At 57.0% G+C, this 24,411-nt stretch overlaps 1 protein-coding gene across 1 annotated transcript in view; it reads left to right on the forward strand.

Annotated features, from left to right (window-relative positions):
* The window catches only part of GLT1D1 (glycosyltransferase 1 domain containing 1), an 82,688-nt gene extending 60,584 nt beyond the window's left edge, over nt 1–22,104 (forward strand). The window contains 4 exon segments of the mRNA XM_044243541.1: nt 279–322; nt 1,469–1,589; nt 13,202–13,300; nt 21,553–22,104. Coding sequence (XP_044099476.1) covers nt 279–322; nt 1,469–1,589; nt 13,202–13,300; nt 21,553–21,714 — 426 coding nt within the window. The 3' untranslated portion in view covers nt 21,715–22,104.
* Nucleotides 22,105–24,411: the final 2,307 nt, after the last annotated feature.

Raw genomic sequence — 24,411 nt, forward strand, 5'->3', positions numbered from 1 at the left:
TGACCTTGCGGGGGGCGGGGCATTGTCCCAGGGGCTGCTGCAGGCTCTGGTCCAACGTGCCCCCGACAGCAGACAGGAGGGCGAGCGCTTTTCTCCGCGCCCCTCCCCAGGGTCCCCCCCACCCCTGCTATCATGTAGTTGTGCAGCCCGGGCGTTAGTGCCTGTCGCGCTAGGCTTTTTCCTCCCTGAGTTGAGTCTGGCTCTGCGGCCATGATAGGCCGTTCTCATGAGACTTGGGCTCACAAAAGGCTTTTCCTACAATCTCTGTCTCTTTTCAGGTCGACCCAGTGTTCACGAGAGAAGTGAAGGCCAGAGTAAAGAGGTAAGCGGAGGAGGCGGACAGCATACTGCGGGAGAGGAAGCCCAGCGGCCAGTCCCTCACCCCATTCCTGTGCCTGCGCCACACTCACCAAGCCCAGGCTCTGTTCCAGGCCGCCCCATGTCACCTCCCCATGGCCCCGGGGGGTCCGGGCACTCCTGCTCCACCCCCCACCCCCCCACCTGACAGGAAGGATGCTGGGCTGGGAGCTTGAGCAGCCCCCTCGGGGGTGGAGATGCTCGCACTCACTCGGGCAGGGAAATGCCTTGAAGTTCTAATTTCTAGTTCTAATTTGAAGTTCTAGTTTCCACTGATCACTCTGGCAAAAACTAAAAGACCTAAAATATCAAGCACTTGGTGGAACCGAGGGAAACGAGGGTGTGTTTGCCAGCCCGTTCCAGACGGTCCAGACACCGGCTTGAACACGCTGCGGCTACTGCCTCACATAAGAAACCACCAGATGTGGCTGGCCCTGGACCACATCCTGAGGGTGATTGGTGGCCCCAGGGCCCCTCCAGTGCTCCCCCAGTGTTTAGTGGGGGTACAGGAAAGGGTGGGGACCAACAGGGTCATCTCCCATTTGGGTCAGCCCCCTTTTAGATGGTTTCCCCACAGCCCCCCAGGACCAGCCCCCCAGGACCATCCCCCCGTGTCACTGGCCACGGTCAGCACCGGGGACTGGGAAGTCCTGATCTCTCTCCACAGATACACAGGCGTCGTTAATCACTTGCCTGCAGGTAAAACCACACACAGTTAATGTGAGTGTGGAGAGGGTGTTGCACGGGCACGCATCAGTGTTGCTGGATAAAAAACCCAAGACAAAACCTCTGGGCGGTGGGCACCAGGGTGCCTGTAGTAGTCTCTATTGTAGCACTTGTTTCTGTTTCTTGTATGTCTACTACTGTCCAAACATTTGAAACAAGATTGTGTTACTAGAAAAAGTGGCCAGAACCTACGTTTGACCTGCGGTACCTGGGGGCATGAGTCACAGCAAGGGCGGCTCATCGGGGCAGGGAAGGACGGAGACCCCCGCCCTACTGCGCGGTCCTAAGGCTGACTTCTCCGTCCGGAGAGTGGCTGTCCTCCCCCAGCCCCCTCCCTGCCGGACTCGCAGAGGCAGAAAGCTGTCCCCTACTACTGCTGTTTCAGGACAGCCGGGGTGCGGCTGCTTGGAGAGATGCCCCAGGAGGACCTGCACGCGGCCCTGAAGAACTGCTTCGCGGTGGTGAACAGCTCCATGTCTGAGGGCATGTCCGCTGCCATCCTGGAGGTGAGGCCCCAGCGCAAGCCCCCAACATGGAGCCGGGAAGCGGCAGCCCCTCCCAGTCCCATTTGCAGGGGTGTCCTTGTCCATCAAGGTCTGCGCCACTCAGAGCCGTGGAAAAAACAGCTTTCTTGGGAACCTCAAAAGTAGTTTTTGTTTGTTTATTTAACAGAGAGAGATCACAAGCAGGCAGAGAGGCAGGCGGCAGGGCGGGTAGGAGGGAAGCAGGCTCCCTGCCGAGCAGAGAGCCCGATGCGGGGCTCGATCCCAGGACCCCGGGATCATGACCTGAGCCCAAAGGCAGAGGCTTAACCCACTGAGCCACCCAGGCGCCCCTCAAAAGTAGTTAAAAAAAATATTTCGTTTCTCTTTGCCATTTGTCCTTGCCACCTACAGAATAAAACAAGGTCACCTCTCTGACCTGCAAGTATCCTTGATCAGAGGGCCCAGCAGTTGTAAGGCGGGGGGCCAGGAAACGGGGTGAAGGGGTGTTTGGGCAAGAAGCCCCCTTTGTGCTTTTCTTCTCCTCCTTTTCCGTGTGCTCTGTAATCCCAGAATGCCGGGGACCACAAGGGTGGGACTTGTGCATGTGGGGGGGTGGGAGGAGCACCATGGAGCAGGGGTGACAGGTGCACGGGGAGGGGGTGGGCAGGGGCGTGAGGGGAGAGCTGATCCCCTCATCTAGCATTCGGCTCTGGAAAGGACTTTTTCCTTTCTCTCGTTTTGTTGCCACATCCTCGCGGGCTGGCCTCCCTTTCGAGAGCGAGCCCAGCACAGGGCGGCCTCCGTTTCCCCGTCCAGACCAGCGCGCGCTCCCGGAGCTCCCGCAGCAGGTGCCGGCACACGCCGCAGCACGCGGCTGGCGTGCGTAGGTGCTAGTGTGGGGACCTGCTGGAGGGCAGGCGGCGCTGGCGCTGGGCCTCCAGGTCTTCGGAGCGGGCTCCATGCATCCTGTCTCACCAGCTGAGAAATGCCTGCCAAGAGCGACGCCGTCCGTCCGGCTACCTGTCCCACCCGTTCCCCTCCAGACACAAGCTGAATCCACTGAACTTGCTGCCAAAAGGTACAGTTTAGGGTTCGCACAGCACAGCACTTCCCCGAAGCAGCCGAACAGGATCCCTCCCTGCACTGAAGGACCGAGTCACGTCCCCTGCCTAGTGTCTCCTCGTGGCATCCTTTAAAGAAGCACAACACAAAACCCAAAGCAGCATCGGGGCCAGGAAAGAAGTGCCACATCCGGCCTCAATGCTGGAGCGCGCCACGCGGACCGTAACCCGCTGGTCTTCAGGCAGAGGCGGACCCCGATCCGAGCTGGCTGGGTGGCTCCCAGCTCCTGTAGCTGCCCTCCGTCCCCGGAGCCACGCCCTTCGCTCTTCGCTGCAGCTTCAGAAAGGCACGTTCTCCAGCCCCGGCCGGGACTGGGCTGAACTGCTCCCTTGTCTGGGAGTACGGGTTTTCTGGCTCAAGGTCCGAAGTAGTAGCGAAGCAGAATTCAGGGATGACTTCATCACTGGCACGTGGTGCTGTCACGCCGGTGACTTGCTGTCGGATCTCATTTCCTTCAAAGGCAAGGCAGCTGTTGGCAAATCTGTCTTAAATGTTGACGTTGTGCTCCTTTTGAAAACTCCAAAATAACCTTTGGGTTGAGGGTTCTGAATGAAGCTGATTTTAGGGGAGCGGTCCTCGTGCCTGTCATTAGGACCCATTCAGATGACCGAAAAGTGGTTAATCACAGAAGGAATGCGCATTGCTTTGGAAGGAAGGGATCTTTCGACCTCCCAGAATTAGCTTTGTTTTCCCATGGAAGCATATAAAAATCTCATTTGCTAAAATACTCTCATGGAGAGACTCCAGAAATCAAGCTCGAGCTGGAAGCATGAGCCATAGGGCAAACATTCCTACAGCAAATGTGTGGTTTCAAGTTTGGGCTTATTATGGAGTTGACTACCCCACACAGTGAAACGAAATAGTACAGAAAAGTTTGTTCTTACCACAGTCCTCCTACTTGGGTTCTCCTCCTCGCCCCAGAACACGCGCGCATGCGCAGGCTACCCTCCTGGTCCATTTCCGCTGCCCCGGGGAAGGAAGACCGAATGCTAAAGCTAAGAGAAACAAGGCAGTTTGGGGGCTCTTGGCTTCTGGACCGAGACCCGAATGATTGCAGGCTCACTGAGGGGCTCTCCAAGGACAACTGTGACTCTGTGCCCTTTAGGCTGTGGCTAGTTTCAAAGTGGTCAGCTCTGTGGCCGTGCTGTGCCCTTCCCACTTAAGAAACTGAGGCGTCACATGAAAATGGTGTCACTGGCGTTTAGTTCGGGATGGTGGGGAGGGGCCTGCAGGGAGGTGAAGTGTTTTTCAAGCACAAGATGGTCTCTTGCATCCAAGCATTGCTCCCCAGATACCCTGGGCATCTGCGTTGAGAAACATTCTAACTCGAGCGACGTAAGATCCGAGTGCAGTGCGGTGTGCTGGGGGCACTCTCCAAGCCGCCTTGTCCCCATCTGACAGGCAGCTGTCACTGTACTGGACATGCACTGGTCAAGGCTGGGAAAACACAAGCTAGCCTCTCCACCAGAAAACCCGGAGTCCCGGGAATCAGAATTCCTTCCGGAAATACAGGTGACAGGGCCCGCACTTCCAGCCTTGGCAGAGGGAGCCCTAGCAGCTGCGTTTGGAGACGGATCTGTGTGTGGAGGGGAGGCAGCATCTCTGGAATCTTCTGGAAGCTCTGCAGAAAATGGAGCACAAGCTACAAAGGTTCTTCTCGAGGTGGAATTGGAGGTTTCCATCCACTGATGACAGGTGGAGAAGCTCCACCGGAAGAAATCAGGGTGTGCGGACTGAGCCTGGCGCAGACACCTTTCACTCTTGGAACCCCGGAACCAGGGCTGGACTACCGTCCCCCGGCTCTGCGCCGCACGAGCCTCGTCTGTGTTCACCAGCAGAAAGCATGTGCGGGGTGCACGTACCCGTCTCCCGACACCGTGGCACACCAGATGCCGCTGCCAGCCGGGTCTTGTCGGGACCAGCTTCACGCCCTCGTCCTGCCCTGGCACCTCGCCTTTTCTCCAGGCAGCTTGTTTTTAAGGACGCGACGTTGCACCTTGAGACAGTGACGTAAGAATCAATCATCGAATGCCTGAGTGCCATGTCTTGCCGCATGAGAACAGCCTTCCCACCCACTTCCTTCTGAAGACGTGTCCTTTCCTGACGACAGTTTAGTTCTCAGGAGAGGACTTCAGAGTTCCTCGTCTGTGACTACAAGACATCAAGTCCCTCTTCCGGAGCGTCTGCCCACCCCCACTCCTCGGGAACGCAGAGCCTGGGAACGGTCATCGCATTAACACGCCTGTGAGTTCTTTCCTTCCACCAAGGGGCACTGGGTGTGCTGGGTGTGGGCTGCACCCTGGAGACACAGCAGAGAGCAGGACCAGAGAAGTCCTGGTTCCTGGGGAATTTCTGCCCATTTGGGCTGAAAGAGGGAACTGGAAACCAGAAGTGAGGAAATCGGTAAATGAATGAAGTAAGCTCTGGGCAAGAAACAAAGGGGGGCGCCTGCATCAGGGTGGGAGACGAGCCTCTGGTCAGCCGCTGGGGAGGCAGTGCTGGTCAGCAGGGAGTGTAGGCGCCGAGCTGTGTCCCTGCAAGAGCCAAGGGTCTGGGTCCCACCCCCAGGACCTCTTCTGGACGTGGGGTCTGCGTTAAGATGGGTCATTAGGTTGGACCCCGAGCCACTGTGCCAGGTATGCCGGTAAGAAGGGGATTTGGACAGACAGGTGCGCGGAGACTACGGGAGAGGGTGGCATCTCCTAACCAGGGAGGGAGCCCTGGGCCAGATCCCTCTCCACGCCCTCAGAAGCAGTGGCCCTGAACCTTCTCTCGGACTCCCAGCCTCCAGAACCATGACCTTCCTCAGTTTAAGCCACCACAGCTGCGGTGCAGTTCCCGGAGCACACTCGGGCCGCCAGAGCGTGGCGCTTGAACCTGGCCCTGAACGAGGAGAAAAGCCACCCCACCAGGATCTGTGGGCAGAGAACCTGCTTGAGGGAACGGCAGGAGCACTACAGAGCCGTCAGAACCAAACACGTCCCCGTCCAAGCCTGGAGCTCTGCCTGGGGGTAAGCCACCCTCCCTCCAGGAGCAACGCGGCTTCCGCAGAAAACACTACCAGCCCCACTGCGGTGGCCATCCGGTGGGAGACACTCACCACACGGACAGTGTGCGTCAGCGACCCCACCTGTCCCCAACAAGAGAGATCTCTAACAAGAACTATCCCTGGACAGTCAAGACAAGGCACTAAAGAAGGAAAAAGCCACAGAATTTATCACCAGACAGAAAACAAAGACATTTTGGAGATAAAGAAAAACTCATTACTTTATGTTCTATGACATCACCGCACTTACATGTCCTTAATGATTTAGCACCGCAGCAGTGAGCAGTTAGCAATGAAGTATCCACTCACTGGGCAGCGAGATTTACTGAAAAACCATGTCTGTGGGCCTGCCTTTTATAGATCGTTATTGCGGGCTTTTGTCCCTGACCATAGGACACACTCTGAAGAATTCAGAGGTCTTCCGCACTGTCTTTTTAAAATGCTTCCAAAATACAACAGTTGTACTGAGATGTAACTCACAAAATGAGCATACATCTGTTCCCTCACTCAAAGCACTAGGTTCATTCAAAGTGTGCGACTCAGGAGTTTCTAGCATATCCCCAACCTGGGAGCCATCAGCATTATCAATTTAAGGAAATTTTCATCAACCCAGAAAGAACTCCTGGACACATCCTCAGGCACTCGCTGTTTCTCCCCAACGCCCACCCCTCCCCCCAGGCCACGTCCACCCAGAGACAACCACCAGTCTGTGTCGGTCCAGGTCTGTGTCCTCCAGACATTCCATATACAGGGAAGCTGAGGACATACGGGGGCTTTGGGACCTGCTTCTGTCACCAACTTAATGTTCTCGTGCTGCAGGACGCGTCTGGACCTCATTCCTTTGTATCTGAGACATGCCGTGGTGCGGACGCGCTGCACTTACGGATCTCGCGCTGGTTCGTGCGCAGCTGTGCTGGGTCCACTTCCTGAGTAGCGCCGCTGGGAACAGCTGTGGGCACGTGTCTGTCTGGCCACAAGGTTCCGTTTCTCTTGGGTCCGCCTCCAGGAGCAGACTTGCTGGGTCCGTGGGAGCTCTGTGTTTAACCGTTCGAGGAGGAACCACACCACCTTCCAAAGTGAGCACAGCGGCTCACTGCCCACCAGCAGGGCGCAGGGAGGCTCGAGTTTCCCCACACCCCCCTCAGCTGCTACTGTCTTTCGGGTGCCAGCCGTCCTGGGGTGTGCGACGTCGCAGCGCATTGCGGAATTCACTTACAGTTCTCTAAAGATGGTGTTGAGCATCTCTTCCGGTGTTTCTTGCCCTATTTATATCTTCCTTGAAGAAATATCTTCTCAGACTGTCCATTTTTCAAATTGGGTTGTCTTTCTCATTAGTAAGTTGTAAGAGCTCTTTATATGTTGTAGGTATGAGTCCCTGACCAGATAGATGCTTTACAAACCCATGCTTTAAAACCCACTCTGTGGGTTCCATCTTTTCATTTTCTTAATGGTTTTCATTGAAGTTCAAAAGTCTAAGATGTTTTACTAAGGTCAGAGTATCTATTTTCCTCGTTGTTGCTGTTGCTTGTGTGTTCGGTGTCATATCTAAGAAAGCTTGCCTGACCAAACTCTCAAATATTTACTCCTGTATTTTCTTTGGGGGTTTTATGGATTTAGCTCTTACATTGGACTGATGATTCATTTTGAGTTAATTTGTATGGTCCAAGAAAAGTGTTCAAATTTATTTTTATGCTTGTGTATGCTGCATTTTTATTTATTTTTTAAATTATATTAAAATTTTATTCCAAATTTTAATATAATTTAACTTTACTTTCTTTCCAGCTTCCTAGTTTCTAAGGGCACCTGTTTTTATGTGGGATTTTGAGGTTTGAAATGCAACCTAGAGCTCCAGGCAGTGGAGTTCAACTCCGTGAATCTTACTGATTCCGGCAGAGAAACCATCAGCGACTTCAGTCTTATTTGCTGTGGTGACTGTGCCCAGAAGTGAGTCTAAGTTCTTCAGTACCGTCGGTTAATCCTCCCCACAACCCTTAATGAAGATTTTATTCTCATCCTATTTTATATCAGAGAAAATGGGCAAACATGCGAGAGATTGTGACACTGGCTCAAGATCGGACAGCTAGTCCAGCAGACCCTTGCCCACCGTGGGGGTGAGAGGCCCTGAATCCCACGCAGTTGAAGATCCCTTGCAGCTTCCGACTGCCTGAAAACATAACTACTAATAGCTCCCTACTGCCCGGAAACCTTACCAGTAACATAAACGGTCAGGGAACACATATTTTGTATGTTGTATGTATTATATACTGTATTCTTACCATAAAGAAGCCAGAGAAAGAAAAATGTTATTAAGAAAATCTTAAAGAAAAATACATTTACCGTCTTATAGCGTATTTATTAAAAAAAAAAAAAAATCTCTGTGAAAGTTAAACTCAAAATGGATGAAAGACCTCAACGTGAGGCAGGAATCCATCAGAATCCTAGAGGAGAACACAGGCAGTAACCTCTTCGACATTGGCCACAGCAATTTCTTTCCAGATAAGTCTCCCAAGGCAAGAGAAAGAAAAGCGAAGATGAACTTTTGGGACTTCATCAAGATCAAAAGCTTCTGCATAGCAAAGGAAACACTTAACAAAACAAAGAGGCAACCCATGGAATGGGAGAAGATATTCACAAATGACACTACAGACAAAGGGCTGATCTCCAAGAGCTATAAAGAACTCCACAAACTCAACACCCAAAAAACAGATAATCATGTCAAAAACTGGTCAGAAGACATGAACAGACACTTCTCCAAAGAAGACATACAAATGGCTATCAGACACATGAAAAATGTTCATCACCATTAGCCATCAGGGAGATTCAAATCAAAACCACACTGAGATACCACCTTACACCAGTTAGAACGGCCAAAATTAGCAAGACAGGAAACAACGTGTGTTGGAGAAGATGTGGAGAAGAGGGAACCCTCTTACACTGTTGGTGGGAATGCAAGTTGGTGCAGCCACTCTGGATAACAGTGTGGAAGTTCCTCAAAAAATTAAAAATAGAGCTTCCCTATAACCCTGCAATTGCACTACTGGGTATTTACCCCAAAGATACAGCTGTAGTGAAAAGAAGGGGCAACTGCACCCCAATGTTCATAGCAGCAATGGCCACAGTTGCTAAACTATGGAAAAAACCAAGATGCCCTTCAACAGACAAAAGGATAAGCAAGGTATGGTCCGTATATACAATGGAGTGTTATGCCTCCATCAGAAAGGACGAATACCCAACTTTTTTTATCAACATGGACGGGACTGGGGGAGATTATGCTGAGTGAAATAAGTCAAGCAGAGAGAGTCAATTATCACATGGTTTCACTCACTTGTGGAGCATAAGGAATAACAACGGAGGACGTGGGGAGATGGAGAGAAGTGAGATGGGGGAATTCAGACGAACCAGGAGAGACTGTGGACTCTGAGAAACTGAGGGTTTTACCGGGGTAGGGGGTGATGGGTGAGCCTGGTGGTGGGTATCACGGAGCGCACGTGTTATACGGAGCACTGGGTGTCGTACATGAACAGTGAATGTTGGACACAACATCAAAAACTACTAATGTACTGTATGGTGACTAATGTAACACAATTTTTAAAAATCCATGTTTAAGTGGACTCAGAATTCAAATCCCTGCTTCGAGGGTCAGCTGTGCGTAAAAGAACGAGCATTCAGACCCAGGCAGAAGAGCTTCAGAGCATGTACTTTGAGAAAATTATTATCATTTTGATTTTCAAATGTTTAAAACCCAGAGAACTGACAGCACAGTGAGTAGCCACATACCCCTCACCTACGCTCACCCCTGTGCCCTATCTTCCCCATCGCCCCTCTCTCTCTCTCTCTCTCTCACACACACACACACACACACACACACTCACACACACTCACAGGACACCTCCAGTTTAAGTCCTGCCACCCGGAGGCTTCCCCTTCCTCTGTTCCACATTTATATCCCCTTTTCCCACGGCCATACCCCAGTTTCCAAATATATGGTCAGAAAACATACTTTGTGTGATTTCAGTCTTCGAATGTGCTCGTATTTCTCTGCGTTCAGCCTATAACACGTCCTGGAGAGGGAACCACACGTACTGGGGAGGAATGTGTCTTCTGCAGCCGTTGGGGGTGTTCAGGAAATGTCAGGTTAAGTGGGTTAGTGCTGTTCTGGGCTTGCGGCTGACAGGTGTCTGTCCTGTCGTTCTATCAGTAATGGGGGGGAGGTTCAAGATATCTAATTATGATGATTAAATTGCCTATTTCTCCTCTCAGTTCTGTCAGTTTTTGGTTCAGGTGTACGGGGCTCTGTCCTCGGGCGTGTGCACACATTATAACTTTTAAGTGTTCCTGATGTGTGGATCCTTTTCTCGTTAAGATGCCCCTCTGTCTCCAGGAACAGGTCTTGTCCCCCAGGCCATTTGGTCATGTTAATGCCACCAGGGAAACTCTGTGGTTTCTGTTCACAGGTACATTTTCTCATCCTTTTACTTTCCAACTTTGGTGTCTTTGAATCCAACGTGTTTCTCTTGTAGGCGGTGCACACGGCTAAGTCTTGCTGTTGTCGCCTAGCCAGACGACTTCGGTCTTCTGAGTGTGTTCTAGTGCATTCGACTGGATGTGGGAACTGCCGTGGTCAGAATGTGCGCTGCTGCATTCTGTTCGCTACCGTCTTCAGGGTTTTCACGGAGGTTGGGACGTGAGGTCGGCCTGCGGCTTCCCTTCCCGGGCCGTCTGTCCTGTGCTTTGATGTGGCTGGGGGCCTCCTCTCATAACACTTACTTGGGACGTTTCTTTCTTCTTCGGTGGCCTGGACCCGTTCCTGCAGCCCGGGGACGCAGCGGTTCGAGGACTTCGCAGAATTCCCTTGAGACACCGTCTGAGACGGTCCTTTCGTTGCACATAGTTTCTGCGATAAGTTTTCTGTTTACTCCAGAAACTGCAGTTTCAGCTCTTCTGCCGCCGCCGCGGTCGGTTTGGGGAGAAGCGGTCTTCCCGGTCACTGCCCGCTGCAGCCGGGCTTGCGGTTCATGCGGGTCGACTGCGGGAGGCACCCGCCTGGGATTCCGGAATTCCTCGTGTCCCAGTGGCCCGCGCCCCTGCTGCTGCCTGCTCTGGCTTGCTCCTTGCGTGTGAGGAGAGCCGCTGGCGGCTTCGTCACTTCACTGATGTCTTTTCTTCCAGAGAAGAGCCATTGGGTTTATCAGCTGCGTTGCTCTTGCTGTCCACGACAGTGACTGCGTCTGTGTGACGCTGTCCTCCTCCTCTGGCCGGATTTGCTGTTTCCTTCTCATGGCCTCTTGCTTCAAGCGAGGTTCCCCCACGGGGCAGTACCAACTCACTGTCCCCGTCTGCCACCTGCTCCCGTCAGCCCAGCCTCCCGTGTCCTGCCGTTTGCAGGCTGAGAACAAACTTCTGTCCAGTGGGTGACAATGAAGGGACAGTTCTCAGTGGGGCGCAGCCTTCCACGTAGGATGGGTGCTCGGCGAGCGCTGGTCGAGCAGATACACCAGTGAGTGTACGCGACATGAGGGGCGATGACAAGATTCTTCTTTGCCCGAGACGGGGATGTAAACTCCGTTCTCTCTCAGGGGCGGCTCGTCCTGTGGGGCTTCCATCGTCAGTTCTGTAAATCTGCATCTGTCATCTCTCCACCCCCACCGTACACGGCCCCTCTCAATCCCGTGTCTGCCGCAGATGGTTCACAGGTACTGACGCTTACTCAAATCGGGATAAACGTACCCTTTGATATGAAAATGCTGCGGGCCGCCTGGAGCAGGAGCTGCGCGACGTGTCAGTCACCCTCTCTCTGAGCTCTGACCTGATGGGGGTGACAGGATGGTCTCAAAGGTCGCACCCATGTGAGGAGGAGGCAGTGACTTGACAAACGTCTAGAAACGAAACCACAGTGTGTTGTGCCAGTTGAAAGAGCCGGCGACCCGCACCATGACGAGTGCAGGGACAAGCCGTGGGACTCCGCATCACTCTCTGCGATCAGATACGGCCTCGCCGCTGATGTCGCGGATGTGCTGGTCGGCTTACACCGCAAACCACGCAGCGGTATCTGCACAATGACCGCGGACTCTCTCACGTGCTCTAGAAAACGGTTTAGTCCCTCGTTCAGTCGAGAAGCAGGGAGAAATCCAGAGCCGCGTCCGCAGGCTTGCTACCTCAGCGGTTCCTGGGCTGCACTGCAGAGTGGCAGGAGGAACTTTCAGGAATGCCGGATCGTGGGGCGGAGCGGGGGGCTGCGATGGGCTGGGGGTCAGGGCTCTTCTTCACTCCAGGGGACAGCGCTGCCGTCTGAGGGGGACATGCACTGTGTGGGCCCAGAGCAAAGACCGTGAGAGCAAGAGCTTCCCTGAGACCAAGGCCTCTCAATCCCGGGCCCTGTGCTGTCTCCCAGGCCGCCAGACGGGCCTGCGGCATGTCAGAACCCCGGGCCCACGCAGGAGTCGGAAGCCCTTGGGACTGTGGTGCTGGGATGCGACCGTTCCCGTTCCTGCTCTCCTGTGCCACGCGGCGCCTCCTTCCCGAGTGGCGTGACCACCGGAGACCCTAGACGGGACACCACAAAAGGACGACGGAAACCTCCTCGGAGACCGGCTGCACTCGGGTAACTTCGCGTTTCTGAAGATCAAACATCACCCCTTTGTGACCAAATGTTTATGACATGAAGAGATGCCACAACAGTCAGAGCATCTAAAACATACTTTTGTGGAGTAAAAGCCACATTATTGGTTTGCTCTTGACGCCAAACCCAACCTGCCGTGGATGCCAGGTTGCAAAGGGACGTCCCTCTCACGTGCTGGAGGGCTCCTGAGTGAGTGGGGGTGAGTGGGCCCAGGTCCAAGCAGCCCCAGGAGGCTCAGTGTCGGGGGCTCCCCAGAACCATAGGAGGAGAACCGGAGACGCTTCCCGGCGGGCCGATGAGGCTGACTCTGCCTGCTGAGCTCTCGGGCTCCTTCCAAGGCCTCGATGCTCGTCTGTACAGGGCCGCGGACGCCGTGAGCCGGTCCCAGACCTTGGGGGTGGAGAGCCTGCTCAGTGCACAGTCAGGATGACAAATCGCGTTCCTTCGTACTCTGGTCTGCGTGCCAGAGAGACGTGCCAGGCTGCCGGCACCGTTCCCGCAGCTTGCGCTGGGGGCGCATGACTCACTGGGAGAGTAATGAGGGTAATTAAGGCTGTGCTCTCCAGACTGTCACTGCACAAGTGTCAAGCGAACACCGGGGGGGGGCGGGGGGGTGGTCCTTCGTGACACCGCGGTAATTATGCTAAAGTCTTGCAGAATAGAGCTTTCCAGAACCTGCAACAGGAAGTTATCACAGTGCAGGACGTACTATGCGAGCGGAACGTTTCGATCGGGTGAGGTGCCGGAGGCCTGGCGGGCACAGACGCTGCTCCCCCCACACGGGCTCGTCCGCCGGGGACGGTCATAGTCACGGCTACCCGCCCGTCTTCTCTCTTCCGCCCGCAGGCCATGGACCTGGAAGTGCCGGTGCTGGCCCGGAACATCCCTGGGAACGCAGCGGTGGTGAAGCATGAGGTCACAGGCCTGCTGTTCTCAGACCCTCAGGTAAGGAAGCTTTTGTCTAGGACCGTTTTCGTCGGCATTTCCCGGGGACGGTCCGGGGTTCGCATCTTCCTGCCCGTGCCCTGTGCCCCTCCCTGGTGGGAGCCCTGCATGCAGCGTGTGTCCTCTGTGGCCCCGGGGCAGTTCAGAAAATCCCAGAACAGAGACCCAAACACAGGACCTGCTCCTGTTCCCGATCCTGCCTCTGACGAGCGGCGCAGCCTTGAGCCCGACAGGCCCCCTGATGCTTGGATTTCTGGTCTCCGGGCGGGTGCTCTTCAGACAGAATCGTGGATTTCTAGAACACCTACTGGTGTTCAGCAAGATGGCCGTGTGTCTGAGTGTCGTCATGCCTCAAAACAGCGCATGCAACGAGCCGGCACTTTATGTGAAGACAACACGTGGGACAGTGCAGCCGGGAGCGGACACGGCCGGGGCATGACGGGGGGCGGGGGGACCTCCAGGAAGCGTGTGAAGGGGTCTGGAGTGCGCCCGTGGGTGTCTGCCCGCAGCTGGGCCCGGGGCGTGTGGCCTGGCCTGGGTCTCCAAGCTGTTTTCTCTGGGACAAGCAGAGCTCCCGATCGCTACTGCCCCCTGGGGCGGTGCCGGGCGCAGGCGGAGGGACACACAGGGCTGAGTGTGTTCCCGGCACATGGCCAGAGCTCCGGCCGGCTGTCCCCATGGGAGAGGCACAGCCTCCGTCACACCCGGTGTCTGCAGCAGGAGGTAATGCCTTAGGCCTGAGTTTTGTCCTTTGAGTCTTCAAAATTTAGGTTCTGCCTGCCGGCGTCTTCCCGAGAGCACATGTTATATTCAGGAGTGTGGGGATTTACACTTAAAAATTAGAGTCAACGCAAATATTAGAAGATTCAGTTTTCAGATGTCCTCTGGCAGATGCTTAATCCAAGACAGCTTTCCCTCTCCCTTGCCACAACCATGCTCCCCTCTCTTCCCTGCGGCCTGGGGTGCTACCCCCCAGCCCCGGCCCGGGGGAGGCCGATGCAGCAGCCAAGGAGCCCGGGGCTCCCACGTGACTGTCCGGCCGAAGGCATCCCGGCCGCTAGCGCCTTCCCTTTCGGCGGCAGCGCCTGCGGCCCGAGTGGCGTTGGGACAGGGAGAGCTGACGGCAGTGACCTGTCGCTTCTCCAGACCACAGCTCGCTGCCTTCTACCCCATTCTGGAACTCTGGCAGTCAACACCAGCCAAGCTTGTGGGTCAGGCAGTTGTGCCTCCCCCACCCCCTGGCAAGGTCATTTTACTGTCCTCTCCCCGAGCCCCCGTCGGCTCGTTCCGGAGCTCTAACTTCGGCGGGCGTCCGTGCACGAGGACAGCACGGTGCTTCCGGCAGGGCCTCCCTCTGACACTTGCCAGCGAGTGTCCCCTGCCCCCGGCAGGGTCATGTCCCCTGGCTCACAGACACGGCGCCACGGCACACAACGTCAAGGACTTGTTTTGATTCTAGGATGTTAACATTGGTGTCACAAAGGATTTTAAAAAACGAAAGGACACTTCAAGTCTCATGTCGGGGGAGGCCGCGGGCTGTGTTAACACACTTTGAAAAGCCTGCTAGAAGGGGCCATCACCACGGCTTTGTTTTGTCTTCTTTACGGCGGCCACCAGACCCGACCAAGGGCAGGGCGGGAGCCTGCTTCCAAAACAAGACGCATTTTAAATAAGCCTCCAACCATGGGGGAGTCCGCGCAGCCCCGGGCTCGGAGGCATGCACCGCCGGCCAGCTGCGGAGTGTGAAAGGGTTATTTCCAATCCGCATCCAAATACGGATCAGAAGCAGCATTTAACCTGGTAAGGGGGGGACTCGCGTGTGGACGGCGGCTGCTTAAGGGGACGTGCACGTGTCGGCTGGGGACGCAGGCACCGTCCAAGCTGCATCTGGACTCGGTCAGCAGGGACTGATGGACGTCCCTGATGGACGTGACAGGGACGACCAGGCGGGGGGAGGGGGGTCACCGATCACTCACACATATCAGATCCCCCTCACCCACCCTTCGAAACAGCAAACAAACTGCACATAGGCTTTGCTTGAACGACATCAGTGGTTGTCACAGGGCAGCCCTCGCCTCGTTTATTCTGTGAATGTCTGTATGGAATTAAACCAGCAGCCATGAGGGAAACCTCATCTCTCCTCCGAGAGCACAGCCTGTGTTCTGTGGCGGTCCCTGCCTGAGCCCTTGCTCCCCGTCTCCCCTCCCCGTGCCTGTGGCACTCCGCGGTCCGGTCTCCACACCCCGTGACAGCCTCTGCACTGTGGCCGCGGTCAGGGGACGGACTGGCGTCCACGTGCAGGTCCTGAGCACCCAGGCCTTCTGGCCGTCAGGGTCAGGTGCACGGCCCAGCAGCTGTGCGTGCAGGCGCCGTCTCCCCAGGGGCCCCAGCAGCTTCCGCGTCTGGCGTTGGAACGTGAAAGATGAGGGTCAGTCCCATTGATGCCCGGTGAGCCCCGACAGCAGGAGCGAGGTTTTGAGGGAAGAAGTGTGTGGGCAGTAAGTGTGGCTATGAGGGTAGGGGCGGGGGAAGAAGAGAGCAGCAGCAGGTTTGAACCCGGCTCCCACAAGGCCAGGAGGCTCGTGCTCTCACAGCGGGCCACAGGGCAGACCACATGCCCCGGGCGAGCGAGGGGCCCAGACAGTGCCCACCGCCAGTCACCCTGGGCCCACAGGCCCGAGTCACGCCCTTGCCATGTCTGAAGACAAGCTGGAATTCCCAAATTATAACTGGATTTTACCCATTTGTGAGTGTTGACAATTTCGTTGGCTGTTAGCTTAAACGCCGTGGGCCTAGCCAGCCATCCAGGGGAGACCTGCTGGGCGGCTAGCCGTTAGACGTCCGCTCTAGATGAGGGCTGTTCCCTCTGTGAGCAAGTGAGGGATAGGACCGTCCCCTGCAGCGGCGACATTCTCAGCAAGGTCATGTCCAAGGAGGCACATTCCTAGCTCGGGACCAGGCCTTGCCCTCCAGACACAAGAGAAGGTTAGGGGTCTCAGGTGTCTCGGGAGTGGAGGGACTCACCAGCCAGAAAGAAGAGTCTGGGCTTCAAGTGACAGGACAGAGTGATGGGTTCTGTCCATCTCTGTGCGACGAGGCAGGGAGTCAGATCCTGCCGTACGGCAGGTGAGTTACAGAACTTTCCCTGAGGCCCTGCCACGTGGTGGGCACTGAGTGAGGTTCTGGAGGCAGAAGCTGGGAGGGCAAGGGTCCAGGTCACGGGGGGGTTATGGTCCAGGCAGGGTGGTCCTGAGATAGGGCAGCACAGCCTCTCCCCGCCCTCAGCACCGTGGGCAGCACCCCCGGTCGGTCTCGGTAGGGATCGACCCCGGGGCTCTCTCAGGTTCTGCTCTGCGAGGGTCAGGCTGGCCTCGAAGGACAAGGTGCCCCACAGGGAAGGGTCCTGGCGGCGGCAGAGCCCCGTGCACAGGAGCTGGGGTGTTGGCAAGCCGCAGGGGAGCTGGAGGGGTGCGGCGCGCGGGGGCTCAGGGAAACGGCGGAAACAGACAAGAACCGCGGGGCCGGCTCGCAGGAGCGCGGCGGGCACAGAGCTGACACGGCCCCATGGTCTCCGTCTCCTGGCGGCGGGCTCTGATTTTTTACTGTCCACATGGTTTTTACAGAAAAATCGACAACATAAAAATTAAAAAGAAACTTTCATCATTAGCCACTTGGAGACAACGTCCTATTTTGCAGGACACATGCACGGGGGACGCATCCCCATCCCCGTCCCCGTATGGACTCGCCACTCCACAGCCGCTTGGCCTCACGGTCTGCGGTGAGCGGCCCGTGTCCACGGCTGCCGCGCTCAGCCGAGGCTGCGGGTGGTGAACCCACCCCCGCTCCTGTTCGCACGGGTGCAGAGACCGTGTGCTTTTCTCCCGGGGGCACTGCGCACCGGTGCAGAAGGTGATCCTCAGAGCAGGGACGACGCACGGATCCCGACAGCTGGGCTGCTCGCCATTCGGGGGCTCCTGCTCGTCGGGTCCGTTCCCGGAGCCGGGTCCCAGAGAGCCGTGGCCGTGAGCCGTGGCCACGTGAAGGCACGGCTGGTGGCTGAGGTCCGAGGGAGGGAGACTGCGCTGGCTACGGACAGGGCAGTGTGTGGACATTCGTGTGGACCAGGACGGCGGCCACCAGCCCGCCAGTGACCGTCCCCTGCTCCCCTGGGGGTCTGTGGGCCGAGGTGGCCGAGCCCAGCCTCAGCGGGACAAAGAATCAGGAGCCTTTGCAGGGGCTGGAGGCGGCCTTCACCCCCAGGTCTGCCTCCCACAGCCTGCTCCCCTGGACGACCTCTGCCAGGGAGCCTCACACCCATCCCGGGTCCCTGAGGCACAGCCAGGATGACTTCATGGCAGATTTACCGCCACTTGTCTTGAGGGCCCTGCTCTTTCTCTCTGACCCGGCTGTGGTCACTGTTGCCCCCTGGAACCTCCCCTGGGCCAGCGCTCCCTTCATGGCGTTCCCTCTCGTTCTGGTCTTCGCTTGCCGAGACCGGAGGAGGGGGACACAGGACTGGGCCGAACGGTCTGAGTGCAGTCCCGTCCTGCATGCTGACCGCTTACCGTGGGCCCCGGGCACGGTCCCCGAACCCCTCTCTGCTCCTGTTCCTCTGTCTGAGGCGTCCTGGGGACAGCCCAGAGTTCCAGGCCCCTTCTGCATTTCCAAAATCCAAAAAGTACCTGAAAAGCAATTTGATTTTTTGGGAATTTGATGTCAAAACTCACTTGGCAGCAGAGTCCTCTCTGAGCTGATGTGAAGTTATTCGTGGCTTTGTTTGTCCTGCCTCACGTGACTGTTGGTATGTTCTGACTTGCAGACTGCGGTGTGTTGCGTATGGGGCACGGCCGGAGCCACCGTGGGGCATATGGTAATAAGAGCTGGCCTGAGCCCCATCATCGCAGCCCCCAGTCCTGGGTTCCGAAAGGGAAGCACGCGACGGATGCCGGCTGCCACTGTGGATTTGAGGCCCCTCCCGACCCCACTGGTGGCTCCAGGCCTGACGCCCGCTGTGCTCAACAGAGCGGAGCGCGGGAACAGGCTCACGCCTCACCAGAGCGGCTCCGTCCGTGACTCAGGAGCACAAGAGGATTAACGTTTCCATCACATGGGTCAGAGCCGTGGACTGCCCTGTCCCCAGCAGCCCCGGGCAGGGGTTGGGACACGCGCCCAGGCTTCCAAGGTGCTGCTCCTGGGCCTCCCCGGGCTCAGAGGCCTGGTCTGCGGGGGGGAATGGTTGGGCGCGAGCCAGGTGCTGTTTGCAAAATGGCCTGAGCTTTAGGGCTGTTGAACTCAGCATTCTCACCCGAAGCTCCGTTTCTGTGCAGTCGATTTTAGCATCTCTGGGAAGAAGCCCATGGGGCTCCCAGAAGGGGGCCGGGATGGGCCGCTTCTCTGAACCATGTCCGGGGTGCGGTCCGCAGGGCTGTGCGCTTCCCACGAGAGCCCCCTGCCCCGTGGCGTGGGGGAGACGGTGTGACGACAAGGATCCCAACAGTAGTGTGAACATCAGATCTGTCCAACGGACCCCGCTTCTCATTCCCTGGACCTTGGCGGTGCCTCCGCGAGGAAGGCTGGTCCGAGTGATTCAGGGGAAAGGTGACTAAGCATGGGTTAGGCAGGGCGGATGGGGCATGGGGCAAGGCAGGCTCCATCTGCCAGGGGAGCTGGGGACTCAGGGACTCAGCAGTGGTGACCTACTCATAATGTTTTTTTAATGTTTTTTAATGTCAGAGATGTGTAGCCTGAGCCAGGCCAGCACATCTGTGGTCCTGGGGTCGATGCAGGAGGGCCACAGGCCCGTTTCCGTGTGCACGGCGCGCATAGAGGTGTGCAGGATTTAGGCCTCTCTTGAAGAGCACTGAGGATATGGCGTGAAGTCCGCACCCACAGTGGCTGCGGCACGGGTGGGCGCTCGGCTCTGGGTGCTGAGAACAGCGTGAAGACGGGCCTCTGAGCTCCCAGGCGTGGGGTTCCCTCACTCAGTTCCATGGACATCCCCTCTGATGCCTTACAACTCACTCTCCTGAGTGATTTCCAAGTTCAGGTGCCGCAGGAGCCCTTGACAAGCACCGCCCCCCCCCGGGTATTTGGCAATTGGCTGACCAGTTTTCTGGCAAGTTCTACAGCCAGAAGTTCAGAATCCCAGGTGAACGAACGTGCGCGCTTCTTTCCCGGGGGCTCTGCTGGAGATCCTCCTGCCTCGCGGGCCGGGCGGGTCCTGGCGGGTGTCCGTGTCCCCGCGCTCTCACCCTCCGCGGGCAGCCCAGGCCTCAGAGCAGCGGTGGAGCTGAGAAGCCACAGACCTGTGCTTGGAGATCAGACCCGTGACCTCCGACGTGGTCTGTGGGTCGAGCACAGGTTCACGAGCCGGGGAAACAGACTGCAGCCGGGGAAACAGACTGCAGCCGCACGTGGGGACAGAGGACACACGGTCGGCCCCGGCAAGCGCACGGCTGTCTGTCCCCTCGCACGTCTCCAAGGGCACTGCTGCGTCGGCAGGCACACAGGAGCCGGCCCAGCCCGGACGAGAGCCGGCCCAGCCCGGACGAGAGCCGTCCCAGCCCGGACGAGAGCCGTCCTCGACTCACGGGGCAGGTTTCCCTCTGCTCGTCCCGATGCTCTGCTTCGCTCCTGTCCTCCGGCCACTCCCACGGGGCTCCCTGCCCGCCAGCCGGGCTGCATCGTCTCCCCGGCCCCGGGGGCTCTCGCTCTAAGTGAGTCTGTGTCTCTGTCCGGTCTTCCGCGCAGAGAGGAAACCGTGCACATGCTCGGGTCCTGTCCGTAGAAGCTCCGTCGTTCAGGCTCGGCTGTAAAACGGCCGCACGTTCTGTCTAGACATTCTAACAGCCAGTCTGCACGTCAGATAAATCCAAGACCGGACCGGTGTCACTCAGGAGCAGACCAGGTGTCAGCCCGGCGAATGACTTCTGTAAGGACGCTGTTGCTCGGCTGGGGGTGGGAGTAAGTGTATCACGTTTTTATTATAAAAGAACTAAAGAGCGGAAACATAACACATAAAAATACGAACTCCGCTCTATCATAAATATGGCTCTTCATATTGTTAGCTACGGAGAGCATTCGACAGGGTAATTCTGAGAGTATGTGGGCGTTCCCTTCACACAGCAGAGCACTGGGTGTTAATCCCAGGCCCGCCTGTCTTGAGGAGTTTGCCCGGGCTTCCAGGAGCCCTGGGGACAGGGAAGGCAAAGTCTGCGCCAGGCCCAGCCCAGCCCTCTGTCCCTCGGTACCGACACGGTCTGTCCTGCCGACACACCATGGAGCAGGTGCTGCTGCTGTCCCTTAGTTACAGACGAGGAGACAGAGGCACAGGAGGTTAAGGAATGTCCCCAAGGTCACCCATCTGAAGGTAGAGAGTGAGGCCACATGCAGACCTCCGGGCTCACGAATTCCGCTCTTGACTTCGTGCAACATGTAGTCAGTGCTCCGGAACAATCAAAACAACCCTAATTCCAATTACAGAGGGCTGTGACCCCAGAAGCTGGGCCTCAGGACTGTCCCGGCGCTGGTGGCGGCATCTGTGGCATCTGTAGATCGCGCCAGTCAGCAGACGTGCGGCCTGAAGCTACGCGACAGGAGGGAACGCCAGAAAATTGAGGACCGCCGAGTTCCGTCTCCCTCTTTCTCCTGGGGGAGTCTGAGGAACGGCCAGGCTGACCCGTCAGGGGCCCCCGACCCTGACGAGATGGTCCCCGTGGGCTCAGTTAACTCGCTGGCCCAGAGCCACAGCTCCCTTGCGTCTTGCGGAAGGATCCGAGCCAGCTCGGACTCTGAAGCCGGGCACTTTTCGCCGGGGCAGAGCATCTGAAGACACGCTCCGTGCCCCGGAACGGGGAGCCCCAGCACGGTGGGGAGCAAGCAGCACAGGGGCAGCAGCGTGTAGGGTGGGGCTCGGAGTCTGGAGTCGGACCCAGGGGACGCTGAGGGGAGAAATAGCGGATTTAAGGGTCCCTGTGAAAGAAAGAAACAGCAGCTTTGGGGAACGCAGGGGAGAGAGACGGGGAGGTAGAGCCGACACACCTGACACGTGTGTGCATGCACGCGCGTGGGAGGGTTCGTGTGGTTTCTCGCTCAGCCCGTGTCCGCGTGAGCTCTCCGGCCTCCTCGGGGCCACAGCCCCAGAGCCGGGTGGCGGCCAAGGGAGAGGCTGGGAGCTAACGGGCACGGCCGTTAGACAGCCCTGCCGATCCCCCTTCGCCCATTACTGACACCCGTTTCTCCCTCCTCTGCAGGAGTTTGCTCAGCTGGCGAAGAGACTGGTTCGTGATCCCGCGCTAGAAAAAGAAATTGTGGCCAACGGAAGGGAGTATGTGAGGTGCTATCACTCGTGGCAGGCCGAGAGACGCGCCTACCAGCACCTCGTCCGGACCCTGGAGGGGGGCGTCGGGGAGTGAGGGCGCCGCCCACGGCCACACCATCAGTGCCCAGGCCTGGGTGCGTACCAGAGACGGAGTCCGGGCCGCAGCTCCAGTCCGGTCCACGTCAAGACAGTTCAGTGGAACCATCAAGAAACAGTGCCAGTTACAAGACAGACCCTCACCCAAAACCTGTCTGGGCTTCCGGAGGCCATCACGGACGTGTCTAGCACACTAGGTCCCTGCAGTAGGGGGCCGGGCAGGGGGAGGCAGGGAGAGGGCATCAGCCGCTACGGGACTCAGGGCCAAGCGCCGCCGCACAGACCCCCCCCACCCCCGCACCTTCTGAAGCCCTGTAACTCACTGTGCAAAGCCAGCGGCCAAAATCCGAGTGTGCACAGAATAAAGCGTGTCGCCCTCCGCCCCGGACACAGCCGCCGTGCATTCCTGATGGGAGCCGCGTCCGCGACAAACCGCCCGCCACCCCCGTCCTGTCCCAGCCCTGGACCCGGGTACTGACGCTCGAGCCTCTCCCGACGGGGGTTTTGCGCGCAGTCCTCACTTCGGTGCCCGGTGCGGACGTGAAGCCGTGCGTGTCCGCAAGCACCGTAGCCGGCTCCTGTCCCAGACCCACTGAGCCTGGTGTTCGCACACTTGGTGTATTGGTTTCAGGTCGCTGGAAGAACGCGGGTTTGAATGATCCAGGAGTAAATCTCCAGAGAGAACCGAGACACCATGACCCCTGAATATGGGGGGGGGGGCGGGTAATGCACACATCAGGGCGCTGTGTTATGCGGCAAAGAGGCGCAGCTTCCCCTTGGCCCAGCTACAGGACGGCTCAGCTCCCCGCCCCGCCCCACCGTCCTGAGGGGGTGGAATGCCCAGGCCTGCCGGGCAGGCGGCTTCGCCCGGATGCTCAGCTCCACGGAGCAGAGCGCGGGGGCTCGGTGGCAGCCGGTGCTCTGGGGCTGAACCCCCCAGCCTGTCACTGACCCACAGCTCTTGACGGTGTCGGGAGGGTTGCCGCCTTCCTCTTATTTTCCCAGTGCACAGAGTGTGCTCTTCCTCCCGCCGTGGCTCCTTTCTCCTTGCGTCTCTCCACGCCCACCCTCACTTCCCCTTCCCGACCCACTACCCTCTTGGAATGTCAGGGGCGCCGTGTGGGGACGACACACGACAGACCTCCCTACCCGAAGTCCTGGTGCCTGCGGCGCGTTCTTGCCCAGTCAATCAGATCTCAGGGCTGCTGGCACCCCGGCCTGAAGCCTTCCAGTGACCCGACATGCTGCCGAGACCGACACTAGGACAGCTACTGCCTTAAAGGGTCCATCTGAAGGGGGAGCAGAATTCCACAGGAAACAGACATCAGAGAAGAGGCTGCACGATAGCTTTGTATTGAAAAGTGAATCCAAAATGGGGAAGATGGATTAAATTCTCCTGATATCTAACATGACTGATTTACGCCAGCAGAACTAAAACTCTAAGTGCAGAGCCAAGAAATCGTTCCCACCAACACGCAAAGGACAAGCAAGACCACGCCCAGGACTTGGCCAGGGCTCTCCAGAGCTTCTCCTCCTGCTCTGCAGTGTCTGTCCCATGGTCCTGGGATACTGTCTTGCCCTCGCCAGCTACCAGGTTCCAAGCCGCCAGGGACCCTGCCTGAGGTTCAGGTCGCTCCCCAGCACCTGTCCATCACTTTCAGGAGACCCCTCATTCCCACAAGACATGCAACTTTACTTCTCAGCTGATTTCCAAAGGTGGTGGCATTTAAACACTCTGACCATGGAACACTAAGAGGAATCGACTCTGCTCAGGTGCAGGGAGCAAGAGGATGTCAGTTAGGATTACACCTGGTTGTACCTGATCAGTAACACAAGGTAACAGTGGCATAAGCAGGAGAGAAAGGCATTTTTTTCTCTCCAAGTTCAGGGGTGAACAGCACTTGTGGTGTTCGTGGTGTTCCCGGGGGCAGGGACTCAGACCCTCCATCATCCTGTTCCTCCACCCTCAGTACACAGCCGTCTCTACCCTCATGCCACAGAGTAGCTGCCCAAGCCCTGCCATCACACCTGATTTCCAAGCTGTAGGAGAGTGGAAGGAAGGCAGGAACAGTCTTATCTATCTCCTTTCTTTCAGGACAATTCCTACCTCCAGTCACATAGTGTGTCTCACACCCAGCTGCAAGGGACACTTGGATTCCAAGCAGCCATGTACCCAGTTAAAAACTAGGGGTCTGTTTTTTTGCTAGTACCATGCTGTCTTGGTGATCACAGCTTTGTAATAAAGCTTGCCAGCAGGGAAATTCAAATCAAAACCACACTGAGATACCACCTTACACCACTTAGAACAGCAAAGGTTAATACGACAGGAAACGACGGGTGTTGGAGAGGATGTGGAGAAAGGGGAACCCTCTTACACTGTTGGTGGGAATGCAAGTTGGTGCAGCCACTCTGGAAAAGTGTGGACATTCCTTAAGAAATTACAAATAGAGCTTCTCTATGACCCTGCAATTGCACTACTGGCTATTTACCCCAAAGATACAGATGGAGTGAAAAGAAGGGCCATCTGTACCCCAATGTTCATAGCAGCAATGGCCACGGTCGCCAAACTGTGGAAAGAGCTAAGAGGCACTTCAGCAGACGAATGGATAAGGAAGATGTGGTCCATATACACTATGGAGTATTGTGCCTCCATCAGAAAGGACGAATACCCAACTTTTGTAGCAACATGGACGGG

This window comes from Neovison vison, chromosome 3 (assembly GCF_020171115.1).
Source record: "Neovison vison isolate M4711 chromosome 3, ASM_NN_V1, whole genome shotgun sequence".
Lineage (NCBI taxonomy): Eukaryota > Metazoa > Chordata > Mammalia > Carnivora > Mustelidae > Neogale > Neogale vison.